The 24,734-nt window shown below is 39.2% G+C and overlaps 1 protein-coding gene across 8 annotated transcripts in view; it reads right to left on the bottom strand.

The window, feature by feature from the left end:
* The window catches only part of STON2 (stonin 2), a 175,635-nt gene that overhangs the window by 89,204 nt on the left and 61,697 nt on the right, over window positions 1–24,734 (bottom strand). For 7 of the 8 annotated variants that reach the window (XM_015454067.4, XM_015454065.4, XM_005561953.5 and 4 more), the window contains one exon: window positions 19,138–19,335. The exons of the other annotated variant lie outside the window; for it this stretch is intronic. In XM_015454067.4, the coding sequence (XP_015309553.3) occupies window positions 19,138–19,335 (198 nt within the window). The remainder of the gene's footprint in view (window positions 1–19,137; window positions 19,336–24,734) is intronic. 8 annotated transcript variants of the gene reach the window in all.

Below are 24,734 nucleotides of genomic sequence, written 5' to 3' on the forward strand. Positions count from 1 at the left end.
TTTACAATAGCCAAGATATGGAATCAACCTAAGTGTCCATCAATGGATGAACAGATAAAGGAAATGTGGCATACATATACAATGGATTATTATTCAGCCAAAAAAGAATGAAACCCTGTCATTTGCAGCAACATGGATGGAATTGGAGGACATTATGTTAAGTGAAATAAGATAGGCACAGAAAGTATGTTAAGTGAAATAAGATAGGCACAGAAAGACAAACGGGCAAGTTCTCACTCATCTGTGGGAGCCGAAAAAGTTGATCTCATGGAGGTAGTGAGTAGAATCATAGCTATCAGAGACTTGAAAGGGTATGTAGAGAGGTTGGTTAATGGGTACAAGCATATAGTTAGAAGGAACAAGTTCTGTTTGGTAGGATGACTATAGTTAACAATAATATACTGTATATTTGAAAATAGCTCGAGAGAATACGTGAAATGCTCCCAACACAAAGAAGTGATAAAGGTGACAGATACCCTAAATACCCTAACTTGATTATTATACACTGTACGCATGCATTAAAATATCACATATACCCCATACACACGTACAAACATTATGCATCAATAAAAAAATTGTAAGAGAAAGAAAAAATGTTTTCTAGGTTCTGAGGGCCTCCATCTCCATTGGCTCCACTGCTTTTAACTTTCTGCATGACTGAATTGAATCCTTAAGAAAGGCAGTCCATTGTTTAATTCAGAGGAAGAAAAAAGAAAAAACTTTCAGAGAGGAATGAAATGAAAAATAATCAGTTGTGCCCAGCCAATCTCTTAGGTTTTTAAACAATTCACAGAATGGGTGGGAGGCAAGGAATTACAAGGCCTGGCTCTGCTCCTAATACTTCTAGGCCTTGGCTTTCTTACCCGTAAAATGTGGAAATTCGACTAAATAATCTCTTAAGTTTCTTCTAACTTTAAAGGTCTGAGATGCTTAAAGAAATCAAAACTCATTATGAATCTAAAACCAAAAAGAAGACTTATTTCCAGAGGCTTTAGGGTTACTAAATAATAAACACTGGCCGGGGTACTTTGTACCAGCTACCATGGCTTGACCACTTAATGTCCATTGATACTTTGTTGAGCGCATGTTAACATTTTATCTTTAAAAAGCATAGCTCATAAATCTTTTCGAAGCCCTGACTTTGCACAAGAGATTCAGTGAGCAATTTCTAATGTCATTTAAATCAGTGGTGTTAAATTACTCATCTGGGAAACTACTTAAAGCCAGAGACACCATCTTTCATGGGTGAATCTGATGATTATTTGAAATGCTATTTACATTTAAAATATTCAGTAAAACAGTTCAGAATTATGACCAGAGGAACTACTTTCCATTTTTCTCAATTCTCTTTCTAGACTCAAGTGCTTGAGACTAAGGTTTTTTGAGGTAAGCTCATTTTTTTTTTTTTTTTTTTTTTTCTGGTGGGAGGCAAGGGACAATGCTGATGCAATGTGGGAAAAATGGGAAATGTAGCTTTACAAAATTCACTGGACACCTCCCTAATTCCAAGCATTATGCTGAAAACCAGACTGTGAGGACAATCCAGAAATGAAAACATCACTACTGCCCTGGAGGACTGAAGCGTTAGTTAGGGAGATAACATCGATGCCAAGAGCTCTCCTAAAATAAGAGGTGACAGGAACTGTGACATGGAGCAAAACTCATGAGAGAACCTGCTTGGGATAGCTTACTTTGAATTTTTTCTTTAGGACTGTACTTGGCACAAAGTAAGAACTGTGTGAGAGAAAACGTTATTTTAATTTGATCTTATATAATCAGTAGGTCTTTGTCATGTGGACAAAAATGGAGTTATTAAGGTGAAAGCAGCAGTAGAGGCACAAAGATGCAAATTTTGAAGGATAATGGGGGAAAGAGTTTGATACAGATTCTGTCCATTCAAAATGCTAAATCCCTTTTAAATCTGCTCAGTTTTTTTCTAACCTAGTCCAGGTCCCCAGTCCAGGCCACCATCTCTCTTGCCTGGACACTGCCCTGACCTCTAGCTGGTATGAGGTTCCAGCCTAGTGGCTGGAACATAGTAGTTCCTCATTTCTTGAATAAATGAATAGTTGGCATTAGACATTAGATCCACAGAGTCTGTGCTTCATTGTATAAGCATCAGAGGTGTATAAGCAAAGCAGGGATTCTTGGCTGTTTTGTGCTATCGACCGTTTGTCAGTCTCCTAAAGCCTAGGATGCCTTCTCAAGACAATGTGTTAAATACATGAACAAATACATATGACTTAAAAAGAAAGTATATATTAAAATACTTATCTAATATTAAAAACCAACTTCATGAGTTTCTGATATAACAATATCAGCACTTCTTTATTAACATATTAATACTAGGCCGGGCGCGGTGGCTCAAGCCTGTAATCCCAGCACTTTGGGAGGCCGAGGCGGGCGGATCACGAGGTCAGGAAATCGAGACCATCCTGGCTAACACGGTGAAACCCCGTCTCTAGAAAAATACAAAAAACTAGCCGGGCGCGGTGGCGGGCGCCTGTAGTCCCAGCTACTCGGGAGGCTGAGGCAGGAGAATGGCGTAAACCCGGGAGGCGGAGCTTGCAGTGAGCTGAGATCCGGCCACTGCACTCCAGCCTGGGTGACAGAGCAAGACTCCGTCTCCAAAAAAAAAAAAAAAAAACATATTAATACTATTATAATTAATGGTAGTATTACCATTATAACAACCATAATAATGCTACCATTATTATGGCTAATACTACTACTAATCCAACCATTAATATAGCCAAGAACTACCATGATTTCTAAGTGGCAACGGTAAAAGATAAAGGCTATCTTAAGATATCTATCACAACTATAATGTGCTATGGAGGCATCTATGCTTTCTGTTGGTGACTAAGTGGAAAGTACTGCTAACGTTACTGGGGTTTGTTGCCTACATCCATAATGGAGGGACATGCTCATCTCATTAACCTCCCTAGGGGCTGGAGACCATAAAGATGTAAATCATCCAAGTTCATGGGCCCTCTGGATTCTAAGTGGTTCCATATCTAGTTTGAATCACCTGATTGGAACTGAAAAAACACAGCATCTTAAACTCTGCCCTATAGGATTGGGAACAGAGGAGTGATCCTTCCCGAGGGCCCAGCCACAGGAGGGACAGAGCTGCATAGTGCTGACAAGCCTGGATGTCAGTCTTAATTTTAGCACTTGACTAAATTGTGACTCTGGGCATTGGTGTCCTCATTTGTTAAAGAAGGATCATAACACTAAAAAGAACATCACAGAAGATAACCAATAAAAAGCATTACAGTTGTCACCTCCTCTTCAGTATAAACACATTAGCAATTCTGAAAGGGACCTGCAACAATCTCTGGTTGGAGACCACAAGTTTTTTATTAAGAGCTTCTGAAATATCTCGTTTACACCACCCTTTTGGAACACAGCATCTTAAACTCTGTTGCTCTTTCTTAGACTTTGCTCCACACAGATGGTTCAGTAACCACAAGAATATATTTCAATATCATGGAAAAGCTTTCCCCAAGTCACCATATTTGCAGTCTTTGAGGTGAATAAATAGGGAAGAAAAATATGGTTATTTTGGTCAAAGAATGTATAGAAGAGTAACATTCTGAAATATGTAAACTTAGAGAGCATTCTTCCACTGCACCTCCACACATCTACATGTATTAATTCAAAAAAAATTAAAAGATGACAGTAAAATTCAAATAAGAACAGGAAAAAAATGGAGACTATTGGATACTAGTCTAACATTTGAAAACATGGGGAAAAGTTTTATTTCCACACTAGTCACATCCATGTGTTCTCTTAATTCCTACCAGTCATGAAAATACATTTCAGTGAGCAAATACACTTAAGCCTAGGTAATTGGAGAAAAGGTTTGGAAATGAAGGTCTTCTGGCTCTATATTAGAAAATTGAATCTAGGACATTAACAAGATGACAGAATGGGAGGTCCCCGCTTCACTACCCCTGACAAAGAGTTCAACTAGCAACTATCCACAGACAGGAACACCTAGGTGAAACCCCGCAAATTGGAACAAATCTCAGTCACCTACATGGTCCACAGGATGAAATGAAAACCTCATGGAAAGGGTAAGAGGAATAGACTCACTTTAACCACTTCACTCCTCCATCTCCCCCCAAGTTGGCACAGGGCCAAAGAGAGGATTCTCCTTGGGACCATGTTTTCTACAGAGGAAAAAGAGAATCAGAGGCAGACACCCAGCTTCCCTAGGATACTCAAACACTTCCCAGGAAGCCCATGGTCATTTCAACCTCCACCAAGACCTGTGTCCAGAAGAAAACCATACATCTAAAACACCCGGGGTCAGGTAGAAACAAAGCAAGAAGGCAGAGCCCACAGCAATCAGGATGTAGACCTTGGTGGTAGCTCTGTGTACTTGCCAGTGGTGGCTCCCTATCAGAGTTACTAGCTAACAGCACAGCCCACCCACAAAGCTGATCTGCCATACCTAAGAGTTTGAACAGTTTTCAGCCCAGCCTCAGAGCCCACCCCAAGGCCCCACATGGCAAGGAGGCAAACCTCAACTATGTATTTACACTGAGAAAAGCAGAGGAAAACAAAGCAGCTTGTCCTATCTTTCCTGATCAGAAACTCTACCTGACCTCTGGGCTTCTCCTGCAACTCTGTCTAGCTGCTAAACTCAAAGAGTGGTATCACCTGGCCAGGGAATGCACCCTGTGGCCTGGCCCAATCTGAGGTGACTACAGGGTCCATCCAGCAGCTCAGCCTGACTGCAGAGGTCAGCCAGTGGTCTCACCAGATACCGGAGCCCAGCCAACTACCCCATCCAAATGCAAGACAAAGGCAGCAGCCCAGCCATCTAGAGTATCTGAAAGCATGTTCTTCCCAGGGTCCTTACCAGCTGTCCTATCAGAATCACTACACCGTGAAGGCCTACCTCTGCAAAAGAATACCTGTAACAGCCAGAAAAGTTGGCTGCATCCTCAAATACGCAGATATCAATGCAAGAACACAAGGATTACAAAGACTTAGGAAATCATGACACCTCCAAAAGAAACTAACAAAGTTCCAATGATCGGCCCAAAAGAAAGGGGGATCTATGAAATGACAGACAAAAAATTCAGAATAATCCTCTCTAAAAAGTTCAGTAAATGACAAGAATATATAGATAAATATGAAATAAAATCTGGAAAATAATACATGAATGAGAATTTTGACAAAGAAATAGAAACAACAACAAAAAATAGAAATCCTAGAGATAAAGAACACAATTACTGAAGTGAAAAATGCAACAGAGGCTTGGCATGGTGGCTCACACCTGTAATCCCAGTACTTTGGGAGGCCGAGGCGGGCAGATCATGAGGTCAGGAGTTCAAGGCCAGCCTGGCCAACATGGTGAAGTCCTGTCTCTAATAAAAATACAAAAATTAGCTGGGCATGGTGGCGTGTTCCTGTAATCCCAGCTACTCGGGAGGCTGAAGCAGGAGAATTGCTTGAACCAGGACCCAGGAGACGGAGGTTGCAGTGAGCAGAGATCACACCACTGCACTCCAGCCTAGGCTACAGAGTGAGACTCCGTCTCAGAAAAAAAAAAAATGCAATAGAACACTTCAACAGCAGGCTTGACTAAATGGAAGAAAGAATGAGTGAACTCAAAGACAGAACATTCGAAATTATCCATTCAGAAGAGAAAAAAAAAGAATGCAAAACAATGAAGAAAGCCTACAGGACTTATGGATGAGGCACCATCAAGACAGCTAACCTTCACACGATAGAAATTCAAGAAGGAGAAGAAAGAAAAGGAGCCAGAAAGCATATTTTAAAAAATAATAGTTGAAAATTTCTCTAACCTGAGGAAAGATGACAACATCCAGTACAGGAAGTGCAGAAGTCTCCAATAAAATTCAACCCAAAGAGGAGTTCACAAAGACACATAATCAAATGATCAAAAATTAAAGACAAATAAAAAATTATGAGAGCACCAAGAGGTAAGAAATACATCACATACAAAGGGGTCCCAATACAACTATAATCAATTTCTCAGCAGAAACTCTGTAGGCCTGAAGAGAGTGGGATGATATATTCAAAGTGCTGAAGTAAGAAAGAAACCTGCCAACCAAGAATGCTTTGCTCAACAAAGCTGTCTCTGAAATGAGGGAAAAATAAAAAATTTTCCAGACAAACAAAAGCTAAGGGAGTTCATTGCCAGTACTCCTACCTTAGAGGTACTGATAAGTGAAGTTTTTAAAAGTTGAAGCAAAAAGCTGCTGCTAAGTAATAAATAATGTAAAAATTATCAAAGCACAAGACCCAATGGTATAAGTAAAGCAGAGTCATATTCAGAATACTCTAAATGTATTATAATGATTATGTCTAAGGCAATTTTATCCCTAGCAGTAAGGGTTAAAAGACAAAACTATTAATAACAATTATAGCTAAAATAAATTGTCAAAGGATACCCATTACAAAATAATATAAATGCTGACATTAAAACCATAAGGTGTGGGGGAAGGGAGGAGTAAACATGTAGAGTTGTTATATACAATCAAAGTTATCATAAACTTGAAATAGGCAGTCTGAAGTACAAGATGTTCTATGTAAGCCTCTTGGTGATCACAAAGCAAAAATCTTTAGTAGAAGAGCAAAACAAAAGTACAAAGGATCAAAGCATACCACTACAGAAAACCATAAAATCACAAATGAAGTCAGAAGAAAGATAGGAAAATAACCTACAAAACAACCAGAAGGCAATTAATAAAATGTCACGGTAAGTTTTTACCTATCTATACTTACCTTGAATGTAAATTGATTAAATTACTCAATAAAAAGACATAAAGTGACAGAATGGATGAAAAAACAAGACCCAACTATATGCTGGGTCACCTCCCTTTTAAAGACACACATAGACTGAAAGTAAAGGAATGGAAAAAGATATTCCACACAAATGGAAACCAAAAGAGTGCTGGGATAGCTATACTTATATCAGGGAAAATAGACCTTATGTCAAAAACTGTAAGAAGAGACAAAGAAGGACATTATATAATGATTAAGGGGTCAATTCATCAAAAGAATACAATGATTATAAATACATATCCACCCAATATCGAAGCACCTAAATACATAAAACAAATATTAAAAGATTGAAGGGAAAGACATATTGCAATACAATGATCATATAGGACTTCAATACTCTATATTCAATAATGGGCAGATCAACAGGACAGAAAAGTAATAAGGAAACATTGGACTTGAACAACACTTAGGCCAAATGGACCTAGCAAACATACACAGAACATTCCATCCAACAGCAACAGAATGTACATTCTTCTCAAGCACATCCAGAACATTATCCAGTATAGATCATATGGTGGGTCACAAGACAAGTCTTTTTAAATTAAAGAAGACTGAAATCATATCAAGAGTGTTTTCTGACCACAATGTAAACAAATAGAAATCAATCACATGGAGAAGTTCAGAAAATTCACAAATATATAGAAATTAAACAACATGACTCGAACAACCAATGGATCAAAGAAGAAACTAAAAGAATTTAAACATATCTTGAGACAAACAAAAACAGAAATACAATGTACCACAACTTATGGGAGTGGTAAAGGTAGTTCTAAGAGAAAAGTTTATTGCAATGAACGCCTACATCAAAAAAATAAGGAATATCGCAAGTAGTAATTTAATGTACACCTCAAGAAAATAGAGAAAGCTGAACAAACTAAGCCTGATGTCAACAGAAAAAAGAAATAATAAAGATCAAAGCAGAAATACATGAAGTAGAGACTAGAAAAATACAAAAGATTAATGAAACTAAGAGTTGATTTTTTGAAAAGATAACATGGATGAACTTTTAGCTAGACTAAGAAAAAATGGAAGACACAAGTAAAATGAGAAGTGAAAGGGGCGACATTACAACTGATCACAGAAATACAAAGGATATTAAGAGAATATTATAAGTACATGCCAAAAAGTAGGATAACCTGGAAGAAATGGATAAATTCCCTAACAAATGTAATCTACCAAGACTGAATCACAAGGAAATACAAAATCTGAGCAGACCAATAACCAATAAGGAGACAGAACCAGTGATTAAAAAAAAAAATTTAAAAAAAAACTTCCATCAAAGAAAAGTTCCAGGGCCCAATAGCTTTACTGCTGAAGTCTGCCATTAGCCAGGTGTGGTGGTGCACACCTGTTGTCCCAGCCACATGGCGAGCTGAGGGCAGAGGATCGCTCAATCCTGGGAGGCTGAGGCTGCAGTGAGCCGTCTTCACGCCACTATACTCCAGCCTTGGCAACAGAGCAACACCTTGTCTTAAAAAAATTGTTTTTAAATAAAGAAGAACGCCAATCCTCACAAACTCTTTAAAAAAATTAAAGAGAAAACACTTCCAAACTCTTTTAAGAGGCCAGCATAGCTCTTCTTATAAGCCAAACAAGGACACTGCAAGAAAAGGAAACTATAGCAAAGGATCCTTCATGAACATAAATTCCAAAATCCTCAACAAAATACTGGCAAACTAAATTTAATAGCATATTAAAATAATCATTCACCTATAATTAAGTGGGATTTATCCCTGGGATGCAAAGATGTTTCAATATATGCAAATCAATAAATGTGATAATCACATTAACAAAATAAAAGACAAAAAACATATGATCATCTCATTAGATGTAGCAAAAACATTTGACAAAATTCAACATTCTTTAATGATTAAAAAAAAAACAAATTAGGTATGAAAGGAATGTACCTTAACACAGTAAAGGCCATATGTGATAAAAACACAGCTAACATTATATTTAACAGTGAAAAACTGAAACTCTTTTCCCTAAGTCCTAGAACAAGACAAGGATGCCCACTCTTGCCACTTCTATTCCACATAGTATTGAAAATCCTTAGAGAAATTAGGCAAGAGAAAGAAATAAAAGGCATCCAATTAGAAAAGGAGGAAATGAAATTGTCACTGTTTGTTGATAACATAATCTTACATATAGAAAACACTTAAGATTCCACCAATAAACTGTTATAACTAATAAATATACATAATAAAGTTGCAGGACACAAAATCAACACACAAAAATCAGTACTTTTTCTGTATACCAACAAATATTCTGAAAAAGAAATCAAGAGAACAATCCCATTTACAACATCTACAAAAAAAGGAATAAATTTAACCAAAGAGGTGAAAACTATAAAACACTGATGAAATACATGTAAGAAGATACAAATAAATGGAAAGATATCTTGTGCTCATGGATTAGAAGAATTAATATTGTTAAAATAACGATACCACTCAAAGCAATCTACAGAATCAGTGCAATCCCTATCAAAATTCCAATGTCATTTTTCATTGAAATAGAAAACAATCCTAAAATTCCACATTGACTTAAAAACAAAACAAACACCAAATAGCCAAAGCTGTCATAAGCAAAAACAACAAAGTTGGAGGTATCACACTACGTGACTTGAAACTATACTACAAGAATATAGAAATTAAAAGAGCATGATACTAGCATAAAAATAGACTCATTAACCAACGGAACAGAACAGAAAGCCCAGAAATGAACCCACATATGTACAGTCATTTGATTTTTGACAAAGGTGCCAACATCTTAGGAAAAGAATCATCTCTTCAATAAATAGTGTTGGTAAAACTGGATATCCACATGCAGAATAAAATTAGACCCTTATCTCACACCACATACAGAATCAACTCAAAATGGATTAAAGGCTTAAACATAAGACCTGAAACTGTAAAACTATTAGAAGAAAACATAAGGGAAAAACTAGACAATATTGGTCTAGGCAATGTTTTTTACATTTGACAAATGGGATTAAATCAAAATAAGTTTTTGTACAACAAAGGAAACAACAGAGGGAAGAGACAAACTATGAATCTGGAGAAAATATTTGCAAACCACACATCTGATAAGGGATTAATATCCAAGATACGTAAGAAACTCAAACAACTCTATAGAAAGAAAACAAATCATCTGATTTTAAAATAGGCAAAGGACCTGAAAGACATTTCTCAAAAGAAGACATACAAAAGGCTAACATACAAATATATATATATAAAAATATATATACATATAAAATATGCAACATCAATAACCATTAGGGAAATGCAAATTAAAACCACCATGAGATATCACCTCACACCTGTCAGAACGGCATTATCAAAAAGATTAAATATCAGTAGTGTTGGTGAGGATGTGGAGAAAAGGGAACCCTTGTATAATGTTGGTGGGAATGTAATTTAGTACAGCCATTATGAAAAAGGCTCCTCATAAAACTAAAAATGGAATTACAATATGATCCAGCAATCCCAGTTCTGGGTTACTCAAAAGATTTGAAATCAGTATGTCAAAGGGATGTCTGCATGCCCATGCTCACTACAGCACTATTAAACAATATACAAGTTATGGAATCAACCTAAGTGTCCATCAGTGGATGAATGGATGAAGAAAATGTGGAATATATACACAATGAAATACTATTTAGCCTTTAAAAAGAAAAATATTTTGTAATTTGCAACAACATGGATGGACGTGAATAACATTATGCTAAGTGAAATAAGCCAGGCACAGAAAAATAAGTACTACATGTTCTCCCTTATATGTGGAACGTAGAATAACCGAACTTGAAAGAAGCAGAAAGTAGAATGGTGGTTACCAGAGCCTGGGGAGATGCAGGGAATGGGTAGATGCTGGTCAAATGGTACAAAGCCTCAATTAGACAGTAGTAATAAGGTTTTTATTTCTTGAAAATGTATTACACGGTGTGATGAATACAGTGACTAATACTGTATTTTAGACTGGCAAATTGCTAAGAGAATACATTTCAAGTCTTCTCACCACAAAAAATAATAAGTATTTAAGGTGATAGATATGTTAATTGATTTAATTGTTCCACGTTGTATTAAAAAATCAGAACATAACTTTGTACCCCATAAATACATACAAGTTGTCTACTTACAATTTTAAAATTTTAAATTTAAAGAAAGATTAATTTATTCCACAAAGATCCACTGTGTAATTTCAATGTGCCAGGCAACATGCTGGGGATATACAACGGAGGTGGTTCCTGCTTCCACAAAGGTCTCGGTCCAGCAGAGGACTCCTAAACAAAGAATTGCAGTCCAGTGAAATAAGCACATGAGGGGGGTTTGTATATTGCTCCTGGGAAATGCAGCGGAGGCAGCACTGCATCTGGGGAAGGCTCTCTATAATTGCTCCTTCCAGCAAGCGACTGTGTTCACAAACACCAGCCTCCCACAGTACACCAGGCACAGGGCAGGATGAGCCCAGGAGAGACTTGGGTTGAATCCCAACTACTTTTCTATCTGTGTGACTTTTGACAAATCATTTAACCTCTTGAGCTGTTAGTTCTGAACTCATAAAATGGGACAGCAATATGTACTTTTAAATTGTGAAGATTAAATGAGATAATATACATATAAAGTATATAGGACATTCCTGGCACATAGTAGAAACAATTACACATAGAAACAATTTTTAAAATTATATATAAATATCCTTTTAATGGCAAAAAAAAAAGCTGTTTGTAGATTATCACTTCCTCATGGGAAAATACCACAGAGCTTACTTTTCTCCGTATTCTCAGTAACTGATAAATGGTAAGAACTCAATATATGTGTTATTGAGAAACTTTTGAACCTCCTGGAAAAAGCTTCAAACAAAGCAATCATTAGCGTTTCTTGGTTTTAATAAGGATTAAAATCTAAAATGCACAACAAATGAAGATAAAAATACATGAGAACAGGAATGATGCCAAATTTGTATTTGTTAATGAAACAGTGAAAAGATGTGATTTGTTTAAAAAAACTGCTCTGCCGTTCTTCCATTTTAAGGAAGGAAAATATTGTTCAGGAAGAAGATGAGTATCTCTGACTTTTGCAGCTAGGAGAAAGAATTTTAAAAATTAGTTAACTTGTTTCTGTTTTCCAAGCAAGATATATTCAAGGTTAAAAAATATCATAAAATAGAGATGTGCCTTAAGAACGACAAAAATCTCCTGTAATCCCATCAAGCACAATGGTAATTACTGTTTACCTGTGAATCTGGGCCCCACTCCGGTTTGGAGCTCTATGAGCTGCAGCAGGATGACAGCAAAACAGGCAACAGAGAAACATGTTATATCTTGTAGAGAGACATGCAGCCCAGGTGACGCTCTTAATAAATAACAACAAGAGAACCTTTCTGAGCGTCTAAAAAGTAGTTGTCACAAAAATCTGAGGTTCCGCAGGCCACAACTCTCTACTCACTTTGGGAAACCACTTTGGGACACCCTTTGGGAAATGCTGGACTCTAAAATCCAAATGGAATACAAACACTTGTTTCTGAGAAAAAAACTGAGTTCAAAATCTCTAGGGATATCCTACTGCTCTGGCAGAAGTCCACCGTGATCCGTTAAATGCAAATGAATCAAGAACATCTGGTCTAAATTTGTTTTAAAGCCTATGGGGGTTTAAATACAAAGAAAGTTTGGCAAAATATAGTTTTGGCTCTGTTGAATCTAGAATTTTATATTTTTTTAAAAGGCCAAGAGGTTTAGCAGAGCAAGAGACAAAGTAAGGCTAACTTTATAAAGTTAACTAATACAGGTAATTTGTCAAAATATTTCTTTCTGGTTTCTCTAGCTCTCTAACACTTTAGCAGTGTTAGAAAACACAGCTAAAATGGCCTGTACTTCCAAGTCACGTTTGCCAATTTATGTATGTTTGGGTTTCTGAACACCACTATCTGACCAAGGAGGCAGTAGAGGTTAATGAAAACCTAAACGTATATATGTGTGTGTGTGTGTGTGTGTGTGTGTGTCTGTATACATTACATGTATATAAATATAAATTATACATCTACATACATATAACTTCAGGAATTTTCAAAGTCTTTAATAAGCTAATACATGTTATAAATCTCCAACAAAGGGGGCACAGCATGACCTAACATGCTGGCCCCAGCATCTGGATCTTTTTGGCTTTCTGCATGGGACACACTTTGGGAAATGCTTAAGTTCAAGTGGGATACAAATGTCAGGGATGCAGACGATTTTAGCCACCTGTATGGCAAATCCACCTGACAGCAATAACATAAGCATAGCCTGAGAAGGACCCCGTATGGCAGATGCACATGAATGTGCGTGTTGAGCTAAGGAATCCTGGCTTAGCCAACTTGGGGATTTGTTCCTTGTCTATGAGGAACATCTGAGCCCCCAGCCCATCCCAAGGAACACAGGCTATACAGTGGATCAAGGTCCCAAGTTCTGGGTTGAATAAAGGTTGCCAGGTGGAGGTTGTTAGCAAAATGGTGCTAACTGAAAATGCTATATAAACTGCATGCTTTTTGCAAGTGGTTGCTGTTCTGTTCAGTCTCCCGCCACTGGACTCTCTTCCCTGTATGTAAGCCTCCAGTAAAGGCCCATGTCTTGTTTGCTGGCCCTGGGTCTCTTCTTCAGCCTCTTGAACCTGGTGCCATCCCCACTAGAGTTGACAGGGGTTTGGCACAACACCACCTGCAATCTCAAGGATATATTAAACAACTATTAAACACCTGCTATGTGCTTCATCCAGTCTTGACATGCCTCAGTTTACACATATCTGAGCATTCTAATCCTACACTTAAATCTATACTTTTCTTATGCGTAAAAGAGAACTTGGACAGGCACAGTGGCTCATGCCTATAATCCCAGCACTTTGGGAGGCTGAGGTGGGCAGATCACCTGAGGTTAGGAGTTCAAGACCAACCTGGCCAATATAGTGAAACCCCATCTCTACTAAAAATACAAAAATTAGCCAGACATGGTGGCACGTACCTGTGGTCCCAGGTACTCAGGAGGCTGAGATGGGAAGATCACTTGAATCCAGAAGGTGGAGGTTGCAGTAAGTCGAGACCATGCCACTACACTCTAGCCTGGGTGACAGAGTGAGACTCTGTCTCAAAATAAAAAAATAATAAAAATAAAAATAAAAAAGAACCCAACCAAAGCCTACTGCTTAAGAGCAGCTTGTGTGCATGCATTTACGTGTTTTCTCTTCCCTTGTTGGAATGAACTTCAAAGGCACAAGATTTGCTTTTATTCCCTCAACCCTCTTACTGTTCACCAACCCATGTGAACCTAGTGGCATTACAGAGCTACCCTGACTGGTGAAAATGGCAGGGTGTGCCCACCTTGTCTAGACAAAGGAGACCCCTGTGGAGATGAGAGGTAAGAGCGGAGTGAAATGTTGTTTGGGATCTTCTCCTGCCATCTGCTCTTGAGAGCAGACCTCAGAGCTAACCTCAACACTACTCTCCAGCTCTGCCCCCCGCACCCTGTGATTTAACCAAGGTGAGGGGATTTGTTTGCCTTCCTACTAATTATCCCCTCGGTGAGAAAATGAGAAGAAAGTGTAGGCTGATCACAGAGTCTTCCCCTCCACGATTACACTGGGAATTAGATTGCCCTGCGGGGCTGCCAAATCCCTGCAGAACTCTGCCGCAGGTGACAGGGAGGAGGCTGTGGCTCTGCTCTCGGCAGCCCACTACCGAGCAAGGGGCCAAGGCACATAGGCTGGGCCCAGAGCACCATAATCCCTCTCCAAACAAGAGGTGACTCACAGAACATGAGGTGCCCAGTGTTTACCCTGACACACTGTGCTCTCACCAGGAAGAGCCTGGCTCAGCCGAGGGAGCGCCAGATGAGGCTGCAATTCCAAGGAGCTCTTCACCCTCTATCACCCTCTGCAATGCTAAAGGGCACGGGAGGAGGGGACAATGACAAACATCTCCCCAAGGCAGTTCCTCCCAAGGTTCCCCAAGCACAGAAACCAGTCATACCGAACTCCCCACAGCGTCTCTGTATTTACCACTTGCTACTGAGAAATGCAAAGCCCTTCTCAGATCTCATTCCACATGCTATAGTTGGGGTAACAGCTCTCTTTGGGGGTAATAGAGGAGTGGACAGTAATTATCCTTATGTCCCATATCAAATGGAAATGAGGCAAAGAGATAATAAATTAAGATTTTTTTATTCCTACAGCACTTTGCACTGTACGAAACACATTCGTATATACCCTGTCACCCTGACTGAGCAGGATCGCTCCGTTCCATTTTACAAATAAGTAAGTAAAGCTCTGAAGAAATGACTTACCTGGAGGACAGACTGATAGGAATCTGCGCCATAACCCCAGGGGGATTCAGTTTCCCCAACCGGAACCATCCAGCCTCAAAGCAGGGCACTCCCAGAGGTTGGCACTGCCACAAGCCTGGTGCCAGGCAGAGGGCAGGGCATCACCTGGCTGGAGGAGCTCTCAATAGCTCAACTGAAAGCATTTTTTTCTTCCTTTTTTTTTTTTTTTTTTTTTGAGACCAAGTCTCACTCTGTCACCCACGCTGGAGTTCAGTGGCACGATCTCGGCTCACTGCAGCCTCCGCCTCCCGGGTTCAAGCGATTCTCCTGACTCAGCTTCCCAAGGAGCTGGAATTACAGGCACGCCACCACGCCCAGCTAATTTTTGTATTTTTAATAGAGATGGGGTTTCACCATGTTGGTCAAGCTGGTCTCAAACTCCTAGCTTCGAGTGATCCACCCACCTCAACCTCCCAAAGTGCTGAGAATACAGGCACAAGCCACCACGCCTGGACAACTGAAAGCATTTTTAAATTCCCTGCTACTGGAGTAAATGGAGAAATGTCACAGGTTGAAAAATACTTGTTCATTCTCCTAAACTTTGTCTTTCCTTCTCCTCCTTCTATTCTGGGACCCAGGACAAGTTAAAGACTTTTCAAAGCCAGAACTCTACCCTGTTTGCACACGTCAGGATGTTCAGGAAGAGCCTCATGGGTCACCACAGCTCAGGATGCATCCAGACACTGTCTCCACGGCCTGCGGAGCTGCTCTCTGAGGACTCACTTCACTGCCTCTCCTTTCCCAGGCTCATGGAGATATACCACCTGTCACCTCTGGGCCTGGAGGGCAGATGGAGGTGAGATGTGAAGGAAGACTGCGTCATCAAAGCAGATGGAAGCATTCCCTAGCACCTGGGCCATCCTGGGTCCTAGCTTGATTACTAAAGAACAGGGAGATTTCAAAGTAAAATGTCCAGCAACTTGTTTACAGAACATAATACTGTGGGCACACAGCAGTTATCTGTAAGCATGCATATCTGTTAAGGACATATGAACTTTATCCTCAAGCTCTGCCTGCTACACATCTTGTTTTAAATCCCTTGTATATATGCTCGTATGCATCCTCTATACACATCTGTACAGAAAGTCTGGGGAGTAACATAGCAAATAAATTAACTACGGTGACTTGAGGCACTGCCAGGTTTGGGAACTGGCTGGAAAAGGGTTTGGAAGTTTCACTGAAATTTAGGTCATCCATTTCTCAGCGGTGTTCTCTTAACAAGTTGCTTTACCTTTCTCAGACTCAGTGTCAACTAGGAAATGAGGAGAATGACACCGGCCTCGCAGGACTGCTGTGAAAGCCAGAGATCATACACCTCATATGCTGGCACACAGCAGACACTCAGTAAATGCTATCTATAACTAGTATTACTGTAAAAGAGGATGGGGCTGGGTGTGGTGGTTCACACCTGTAATCCTAGCACTTTGAGAGGCCAAGGCAGGCGGATCACCTGAGGTCAGGAGTTTGAGATCAGCCTGACCAACATGGCGAAACGCTGTCTCTACTAAAAATACAAAAATTAGCCAGGCTTGGTGGCACACACCTGTAATCCCAGCTACTCGGGAGACTGAGGCAGGAAAATCACTTGAACCTGGGAGGGAGAGTTTGCAGTGAGCCGAGATTGCACCACCAGACTCCAGCCTGGGTGACAGAGTGAGACTCTGCCTCAAACAAACAAAAAAGAGAATGGTTGCCAAAAAGCCATACCTCTAACCTCCCTGTAGCCATGGAAACTGCCTCTTGTTGAATAAGAGCATCCCTCCTCATTCTCCAGTCCCAGATTTGCCTTTGAGTCTCTGATATAAACTCTGGTGCAGGGGCCAGTTAGTTCCTCATGAGGACCATGTATGCTGGCTATTCCAACACACCTGTTCCCCACTTGCAACCTCAGATCCATTGTATCTGTTCTGGTGACTGACCTCTGTGGGCTGCTTCCCCAGGGCTTCACGCCCTTTGGCATCAGGCTAGGATCTGCCAGTTGGAAACACCAGCGCCAGATCTGGGAATTTATTCTTCCCTATCTCCCTGCTTGGTCAAATCTCTGCAGTGGCTTTGTCCTTTCTGTCGCCATAGCTCCTGTTGGGCAGCCCCTCTTCTATGATTCCAGCGCTTGCTTCCTCTGTAGGTGGTCCCTTCATTAAGCTCTCTCCAGAAAAACATTTTTAGGGCACCATCTGCTTCCTGCCAGGACCCTAACCAAAACAGGGGAGGAGGTTTTCTTGATGCAAACTATAACACTGTTAGAATGACTTTAGATCAAGGAGATGTTAAAAATAATGATAAGCTGTGGAGGCAGACTAATAATGTCTAGTTCAGGCTAGGGCTCTGATTTTCATTACTTGAACCTCCAAGAATTAAAGCAACTTTCATCTAATAAGAAAGTCGAGAAGACAATAAAAAACAGCCTGAGCCTAGAGATCTTGTCTTTTCCTTCAGTGAGGGGCCCGTTTTGCAACTCTCCAAAGCAACAAGAACCTTGCAGCAGGAAAGAGAACTTGTTTCATCCCTGATGGACACTTACTCTGTGTCAAACATCATGTAAGCTATTCTATATAAACCGTCTCATTTGGAGCTGATAACAACTTGGTGAGGTATACCCATTTTTCAGAAGAGGAAATAGAGTCATAAAGATAGTAAGGACCCTGTTCGAGGTCACACAGCTGGCCAGTGCAGAATCAGGGTTTGAACCTGAGAAGTCTGGCTCTGGAGTCTGGGTAGCCTGAACCAATGCTTAGGTGCCTCCTCCCTGGAAAGGGGGCCGAGAGCAATGAAAAGTGAAGCAGGGAGGCAAGCTCAGCCTCTCTTCCTAACAGCCTTAGCCGCTGAAGGTGTGCTCGCATCCATGAGATGCCCCCACTGGGGAAATGGGGCTGTGGGGGCATATTTCAGCCACCGACCAGGATCATCAGCCACAGAGACAAACCAGAAGTGAAGGAGTGTCTGTGAAAACAAAACTATAAAGAACCACAGCTTCTGAAGACAAAGTGGGTCCATGATAAACTAGGATTCTCTGCAACATTATCCAGTACCAAACTAAATCCTGCCTGAACCCCTCAGTCTGCAAGACAGATCCCTCTTTATACCTGTAAAATTCAATGGCACATAGCATGAGGGCAAACATCCAAAGCTTAAAAGTGACCTAGAAACTCTGAACAACATTGAGAAGGAAGAACAAATGTTGTCAACACACTGGGTAATTTCATCCACAGAGAAACGAGCAGTAACTTCATCACTTTCAGAAGAAACCAATCTCTTGGGCCAAATAACCAAAACACCAAGAACGTCTTTCCAATGCCAAGAATCTTTCCAATGCCATTTCCAAACTGTGCCTGTAATTCAGCACTTGTTAACAGACCCATATTCCACCTGCAAAGAAAGCCAGCATTCCGTCTTATGCCTACTGGAAAGTTTAATAAATGAGGTATAGTGCATTGCCGATTGACATATCACTCAACCAAGGCACAACAGAATAAACACTTAACTGCAAAATGATTTGTAGTCTGGATACAGTGGCTGAGTCTTGATTCTCATTCTGTTTCACGTAACATTTGCTTTTTTCTGCTTAAATCTACCTCCCTCTTATTGAAAACGCAAGATGCGTGGGTAGTAGGATGAAAGATTCAGCCTTGTGCATATTTACACATAGTTCAGTAATCCCAGGAGAAAATAAATTGACAGAGAATGGTATTTATACCAAACAGTCAGAAAACAACATATTAAGATACACTGTCAAATGGTTACCCAGTATGAATGATCTGCCAACCAAGGATCCAATTTGTGTATACATCTTCCCCAATGCAATTTCTAGCCACTTTGGGTTCTAGTTTTTTGACTGGATAACAACACCTGAATTCATTCTGCAAAGCAAGCCAGCTGCAGCGATTTTTAAAAGGACTTTAAAAGTGGGCTTGGGTACACCAACAGTGATTTGCAAAGCCCTCTGGCTCAGAGTTCCATCTTACCAGTGGAGTCAGCCCCAGAAGCCTGACCACTCGTCTGCTCCTCAGCATTGATGAGCTGCAGGTCTGTATACGAACATCCAAAGCTAGGACTGCTGGTGTCTTCAGAATGGGTGGTCCAGCTGCTCTCAGAAGTCAGAGGGCATCTCCCCAGGGAGTCAAAGGAAGGGCATGTCCAGCAGGGTATGGTCAATGGTAGGGCTGGGGAGAGACCAAAAACCAAAAGCATACAATACAAATAGTTGTACTTTGTCTTTAGTGCTTATCTTACTTTGACGTTGCTCACATCCTATGAAATCTCAACAGTCACACAAGGCAAGGAAGTCTTGTATGGAGAGTATCACTCATGACACAGACAGAGAAAACTGATTGACTGAGACCCCATGGTGAATCAGTATCAAAACAAGTATGAAAAGTAAGGTCCCAGTTGGGCGCGGTGGCTCACGCCTGTAATCCCAGCACTTTGGGAGGCTGAGGCGGGTGGATCAAGAGGTCAGGAGATCAAGATCATCCTGTCTAACACGGTGAAACCCCATCTCTACTAAAAATACAAAAAATTAGCCGGGCGTGGTGGCGGGCGCCTGTAGTCCCAGCTACTCGGGAGGCTGAGGCAGGAGAATGGTGAGAACCCAGGAGGTGGAACTTGCAGTGAGCCGAGATCGCCCCACTGCACTCCAGCCTGGGCGGCAGAGTGAGACTCCGTCTCAAAAAAGAAAAGAAAAAAAAAAAAGAAAGAAAGACAGAAAAGTAAGGTCCCAGGACTCTCCAATCAAAGAAAATCTCACTAAAGGAACACAAGTTACTTCAGGGTCTAATTTTACTTCTTAACTTACATTTCAGCTTATTTCAAGCCAAAACTACAGGAATCTTGCAGTTCACCCTTACTGTTACATTTCTTCCATTTGTAGTGGCACAAAAAAACTCACCAATTTACACTGAAACATTAGAGCCAGTTTAGGTTAAAGGATAAAGAGTAGACATATAACTATATATGAACATGTATGTGGCATGCCCCTGCTTGCTTTGAGTTGACTGTAACTGGAGATTCTGCTGACTGTCACGTATACAAATGGAGATTTGCTGAGGCTGCCAACCTGCATGCAATACAATGAAAAATACCTTTAAGGGGAAAATGGACAAAGCTCGGTTTTATCTCCTTAGCCTTGAGAACCAAATCAGACTTTATAAACTACTTTAGAAAGGTTTTTTAAAATTTTTCAAATTTGAAACTTTCAAATTCTCCTAATTTGTCTTTAGTTAATTTCCTATCACACGCTGTCTCCACGGTGCTGCATAAAAATCATATCATTACGGCCAGGCACGGTGGCTCACACCTGTAATCCCAGCACTTTGGAAAGCCGAGGCGGGTGGATCACCTGAGGTCAGGAGTTCAAGACCAGCCTGCCAACGTGGCGAAACGCCGTCTCTACTAAAAAAAATACAAAAATTAGCTGGGCATGGTGGCGGGTGCCTGTAATCCCAGCTACTTGGAAGGGTGACGCACAAGAATCACCTGAACCCGGGAGGCGGGCGTTGCAGTGAGATTGTGCCATTGCACTCCAGCCTGGGCAACAAGAGAGAAACTATTGCAAAAATAAAATAAAAACAAAAAAAGAATCATATCATTGCAAATTTACCAACAGGTACTGAAACAAGTGCTGAAAATAGCCTAGATAAGACAGGAAGAATGAAAACAAGAAAAACTACCATGTATTGAGTACCCATCAAATGTCAGGTATTTTACAAATGTCTTGTTTCATCCGTCTATCCTGAGAGATAGGCAGTAGTCTTATTTTAACTCAACGACATTAAGAAACTTGCCCAAGATGATAAAGTCAGTTCTCCTGCCAGGAAAACTAAACAAGTAGAAAAAGAAAAATTGAGATTTAAGAGAGAAGAAAGCATAAACATCAATGCTTCCAATAGTATAAAACTTTTCATTCCTTATTCTCTTAGGCATTTGTAAAGCATTTAGGTCCTTTTTCTGGAGTGCTCATCGCTCATATCCTCTTCTTTAAAAATGTCACCCTTTCTGCATATTCCTGAGCTAATTCTCTCCAAAGAAGCAAGGTCCCTTTCCCTGCTTTATTTCTCCTTAGTGTTATCACTGTCTAATGTGCTACATGCCCATGTCTTCCATACTAGAATCCAAGTTTCTTGAGGGGGCAGGGATTTTTATCTATTATGTTCACTTCTATAACCCCATTCCTAGAATAGTACCTGGTATAAAGCAGACATTCAACAAATATTTGTTGGTTATATCAACAGAAGCACCACGAATCATTCCATAACAGTCTATACTAAACACAGAATATTAAAATTGGACTGGTATCTATGACCCTCACCCCAAACACAGAAAAACATTAAAATACTAAAAAAGAAGAAAAAATAAATTTTTTTATAAACCAACCAAAATTAAAAAGCAAAGCCAAATTTATAAAAGTTTGCTATATGATGCCATTTCCTATAGTATGGTGGTTTAGATACTTTAAACTACTATGGAAACAAAATTAAAATATTTGTGAAACGTAATAACATTATTTAAAATACTTCACAGGGTGAGCAACAAAGTAAAGAATCATCAGAGGCGGAGTGAAAGCTGCAACCCCAAAAGAGTAAACAGAGGACACAAGCTGATTTTCACTCTCAAGATTTTGAACAAACCAGACTCTTGAGTTTTCCAAACCTCTTATGAAGAAGGCAAATGATAAAGAACCTAGGGCCAACCGAATATGGGGAACAGAAGAGCTGATGCATAAAGTGAGAATTCCTAAAAGGCTTACAGGGTAAGTTAGAAATAACCTCCACCCCCTAGCTGGAGATAGCAAAGAAAATTGTCTAACTTAGGATTGAGTGAAGAATAGAGGAAAAAATATCTCCCGAGAATTAATAACCACAAATTGTCTCACACAGGGGTGTGCAGCTAAAACTACTTGTGTGGTCTGAAAAACCTCCAAGTTGAGACTAGTTTAAGTATTTCCTGGTTAGTAGCCTCAGGCATCCAGGAAAAGCAAATACTATAATAATGCCTTTTTTTTTTTTTTTTTGAGACAGAGTCTTGCTTTGTTGTCCAGGCTGGAGTGCAGTGATGCAATCCCAGCTGACTGCAATCTCCACCTTCTGGGCTCAAGTGATTCTCATGCCTTAGCCTCCCAAGTAGCTGGGACTGCAGGCTCCTGCCACCATCCCTGGCAAATTTTTTTTGTATTTTTAGTAGAGACAGGTTTCACCATGTTGGCCAGGCTGGTCTCTAATTCCTGACCTCAAGCGATCCATCCGCCCACCTCTGCCTCCCAAAGTGTTAGGATTACAGGAATGAGCCACCACGCCCGGCCAGTAATCCTTTCTGGAAGGAAGATACCTTCAAACCAGCCTCCTCAGACAGAATGTTCCAAAGTTGATGTGCACATAATAAATAAATAAATCACAAAATGCATAAGAAATCAAGTTACCATGAACAAGAACCAGCAAAGCGTGTGAGTGGGTGGGGTGAAAAGGCAGAAAGAGATCTGCGAAGAATTTTCAGACACTAGAATTGTTGAGCAAAAAGCACCATTATGTTTAATCTGTTTAAGGAAATAAGAAAAGAAATTAAAAATATGAAAAAGGAGCTTGTAGAATTGAAAAAGAACTAAATAAACTTCCAGAGAAGAAAAAATATACTACTGTAAATACAAAATTGAATGGATAACATAGACAAAAAGATGAGAATATCAAAGAGAGATTGAGACACATGGAGGGCAGTGTGAGACAGTCTCATAGATACCTAATCTGAGTTCCTAAGGAGAGGAGAAAGAAAATGGTAGAGGGGCAATATTTGAAAAAAATACTGGTTGCAAATTCCCCAGAATTTATGAAAGATTTTACTTGTCAGATTAGAAATTCCAAGGCATCTCAAGCAAGGTGACTAAAAATAAATCTACAAATAGACACCAAAACTACATAAGACCAAAAACAAAGAGAAGATCTTAACAGCCATCAAAGAGAAAATATACATTACCTTCGAAAGAAGAATGTTTAGACTGACTACCACCTCTTTCCATAGCAGGAGAAGCCAATGTGCACTTCAGTGTATAGACAGAAAAATAACTATGAAGTTAGAATTACATACCCAGTGAAATATCTTCACAGAACACGGGAAAAAATAAAGACAATTTAGACAAACAAAAACTATAAATACCCCTAAAGTAGGAAAGAAAGGTGAAATAAATGGAATGTAAGATGTTAGAATTAAAACTATATCAGTACTTAAAAATAAACATAAATGGACTAAACATTCCAGATAAAAGAAAAAAGACTGTCAGGTTGAATCAACAAATGAAATTTAACATGGTATGTACAAAAAATATATCTAAAACATAAATGATTATCAATGATGGAAAGTAAAGGGATGGGAAAGCCATATAAGACAAAATATTAATGAAAAAAAGCTCATAGAGTTATAGATTACGGATGGACTTTGCAACAAAATAACAAAAAACACAATCCATCAGAAATATAATAATTCTAAACTTGGATATATTTATTAACATAGCCTCAAAATTATTAATGCAAAAATTGACAGAACTGTAAGAAAGTAAGAAATGTCCATCATCATAATGGAAGATGTTAAAATACACCTCTCAGTTACTGACATGTCAAGCAAGCAAAAATATTAGCAAGCAAACGAAACTTTAAACAACAAAATGAACACGCTGATCTAATCTAATGATCATAGAACATTACACTCAACTGGTGAAGAATGCATATTTTTTATAATAACACCAAGAATTTTTATGACAAGTGATAACATGCTATCACTTGACATGAGGCAAGCTGTAACAAATTTCAAAAAATTGGTATACAGACCACAAATACTGGTCACAATAAAATTAAGTATCTAGTTATCTAACTAGTTGTCTGGTTAACTAGTATCTAGATTTTAAAAAACTGGAAAATTTAAAAATTAAGAAACAGACTTCTAAATAATTCACTGGTCAAAGAAGAAATCTTAATAAATATTAGGAAATATTTTGAGTCAAGCAATAATGAAAATACTATATGTGAAAATTTTAAGAATATATGTAAGCAATATAGTCAGCTTATATTAGAAGACAACTGAAACTTAATACAATAAGCTCCCAACTTATTAAGATACAAAAGTAGAACAAAATAAATCAAAGAATGTTAGAAAAAGGAAAAAATACAAAAGCATAAATTATTAAAAATTTTTAAAACACACAGATAAAATGTTCTTAGAGAAGACAAATAGAATTAAAAAGAGCACAAATAACAGTAGGAATGAAAAGGGTACACAATTACAAATACTATATTTACAAGGCAATGAAGGGAAATAATAATTGTCTTTATACCAGTACACAAACACAGATAAAACTATAGAAGTCCTAGTAAAACATAACTTTTCAAAACTGATTCAAGAAGAAAGTTAAAAACCTGACTTGTCCAGTAACCTTGTAATTAAGTGAACCAAGACTTAAAACCTTCTCACCAGAAAAAATTCTTTTCATCTTCCACTAACTACTCCAGAGTATACAAGAAGAAAGGCCACTCATCTACTCATTAAATTTATAAGGTTAGCATTTGCAAGGTTAGACACCAAA

Source organism: Macaca fascicularis, chromosome 7 (assembly GCF_037993035.2).
Source record: "Macaca fascicularis isolate 582-1 chromosome 7, T2T-MFA8v1.1".
NCBI classification, from domain to species: Eukaryota; Metazoa; Chordata; class Mammalia; order Primates; family Cercopithecidae; genus Macaca; species Macaca fascicularis.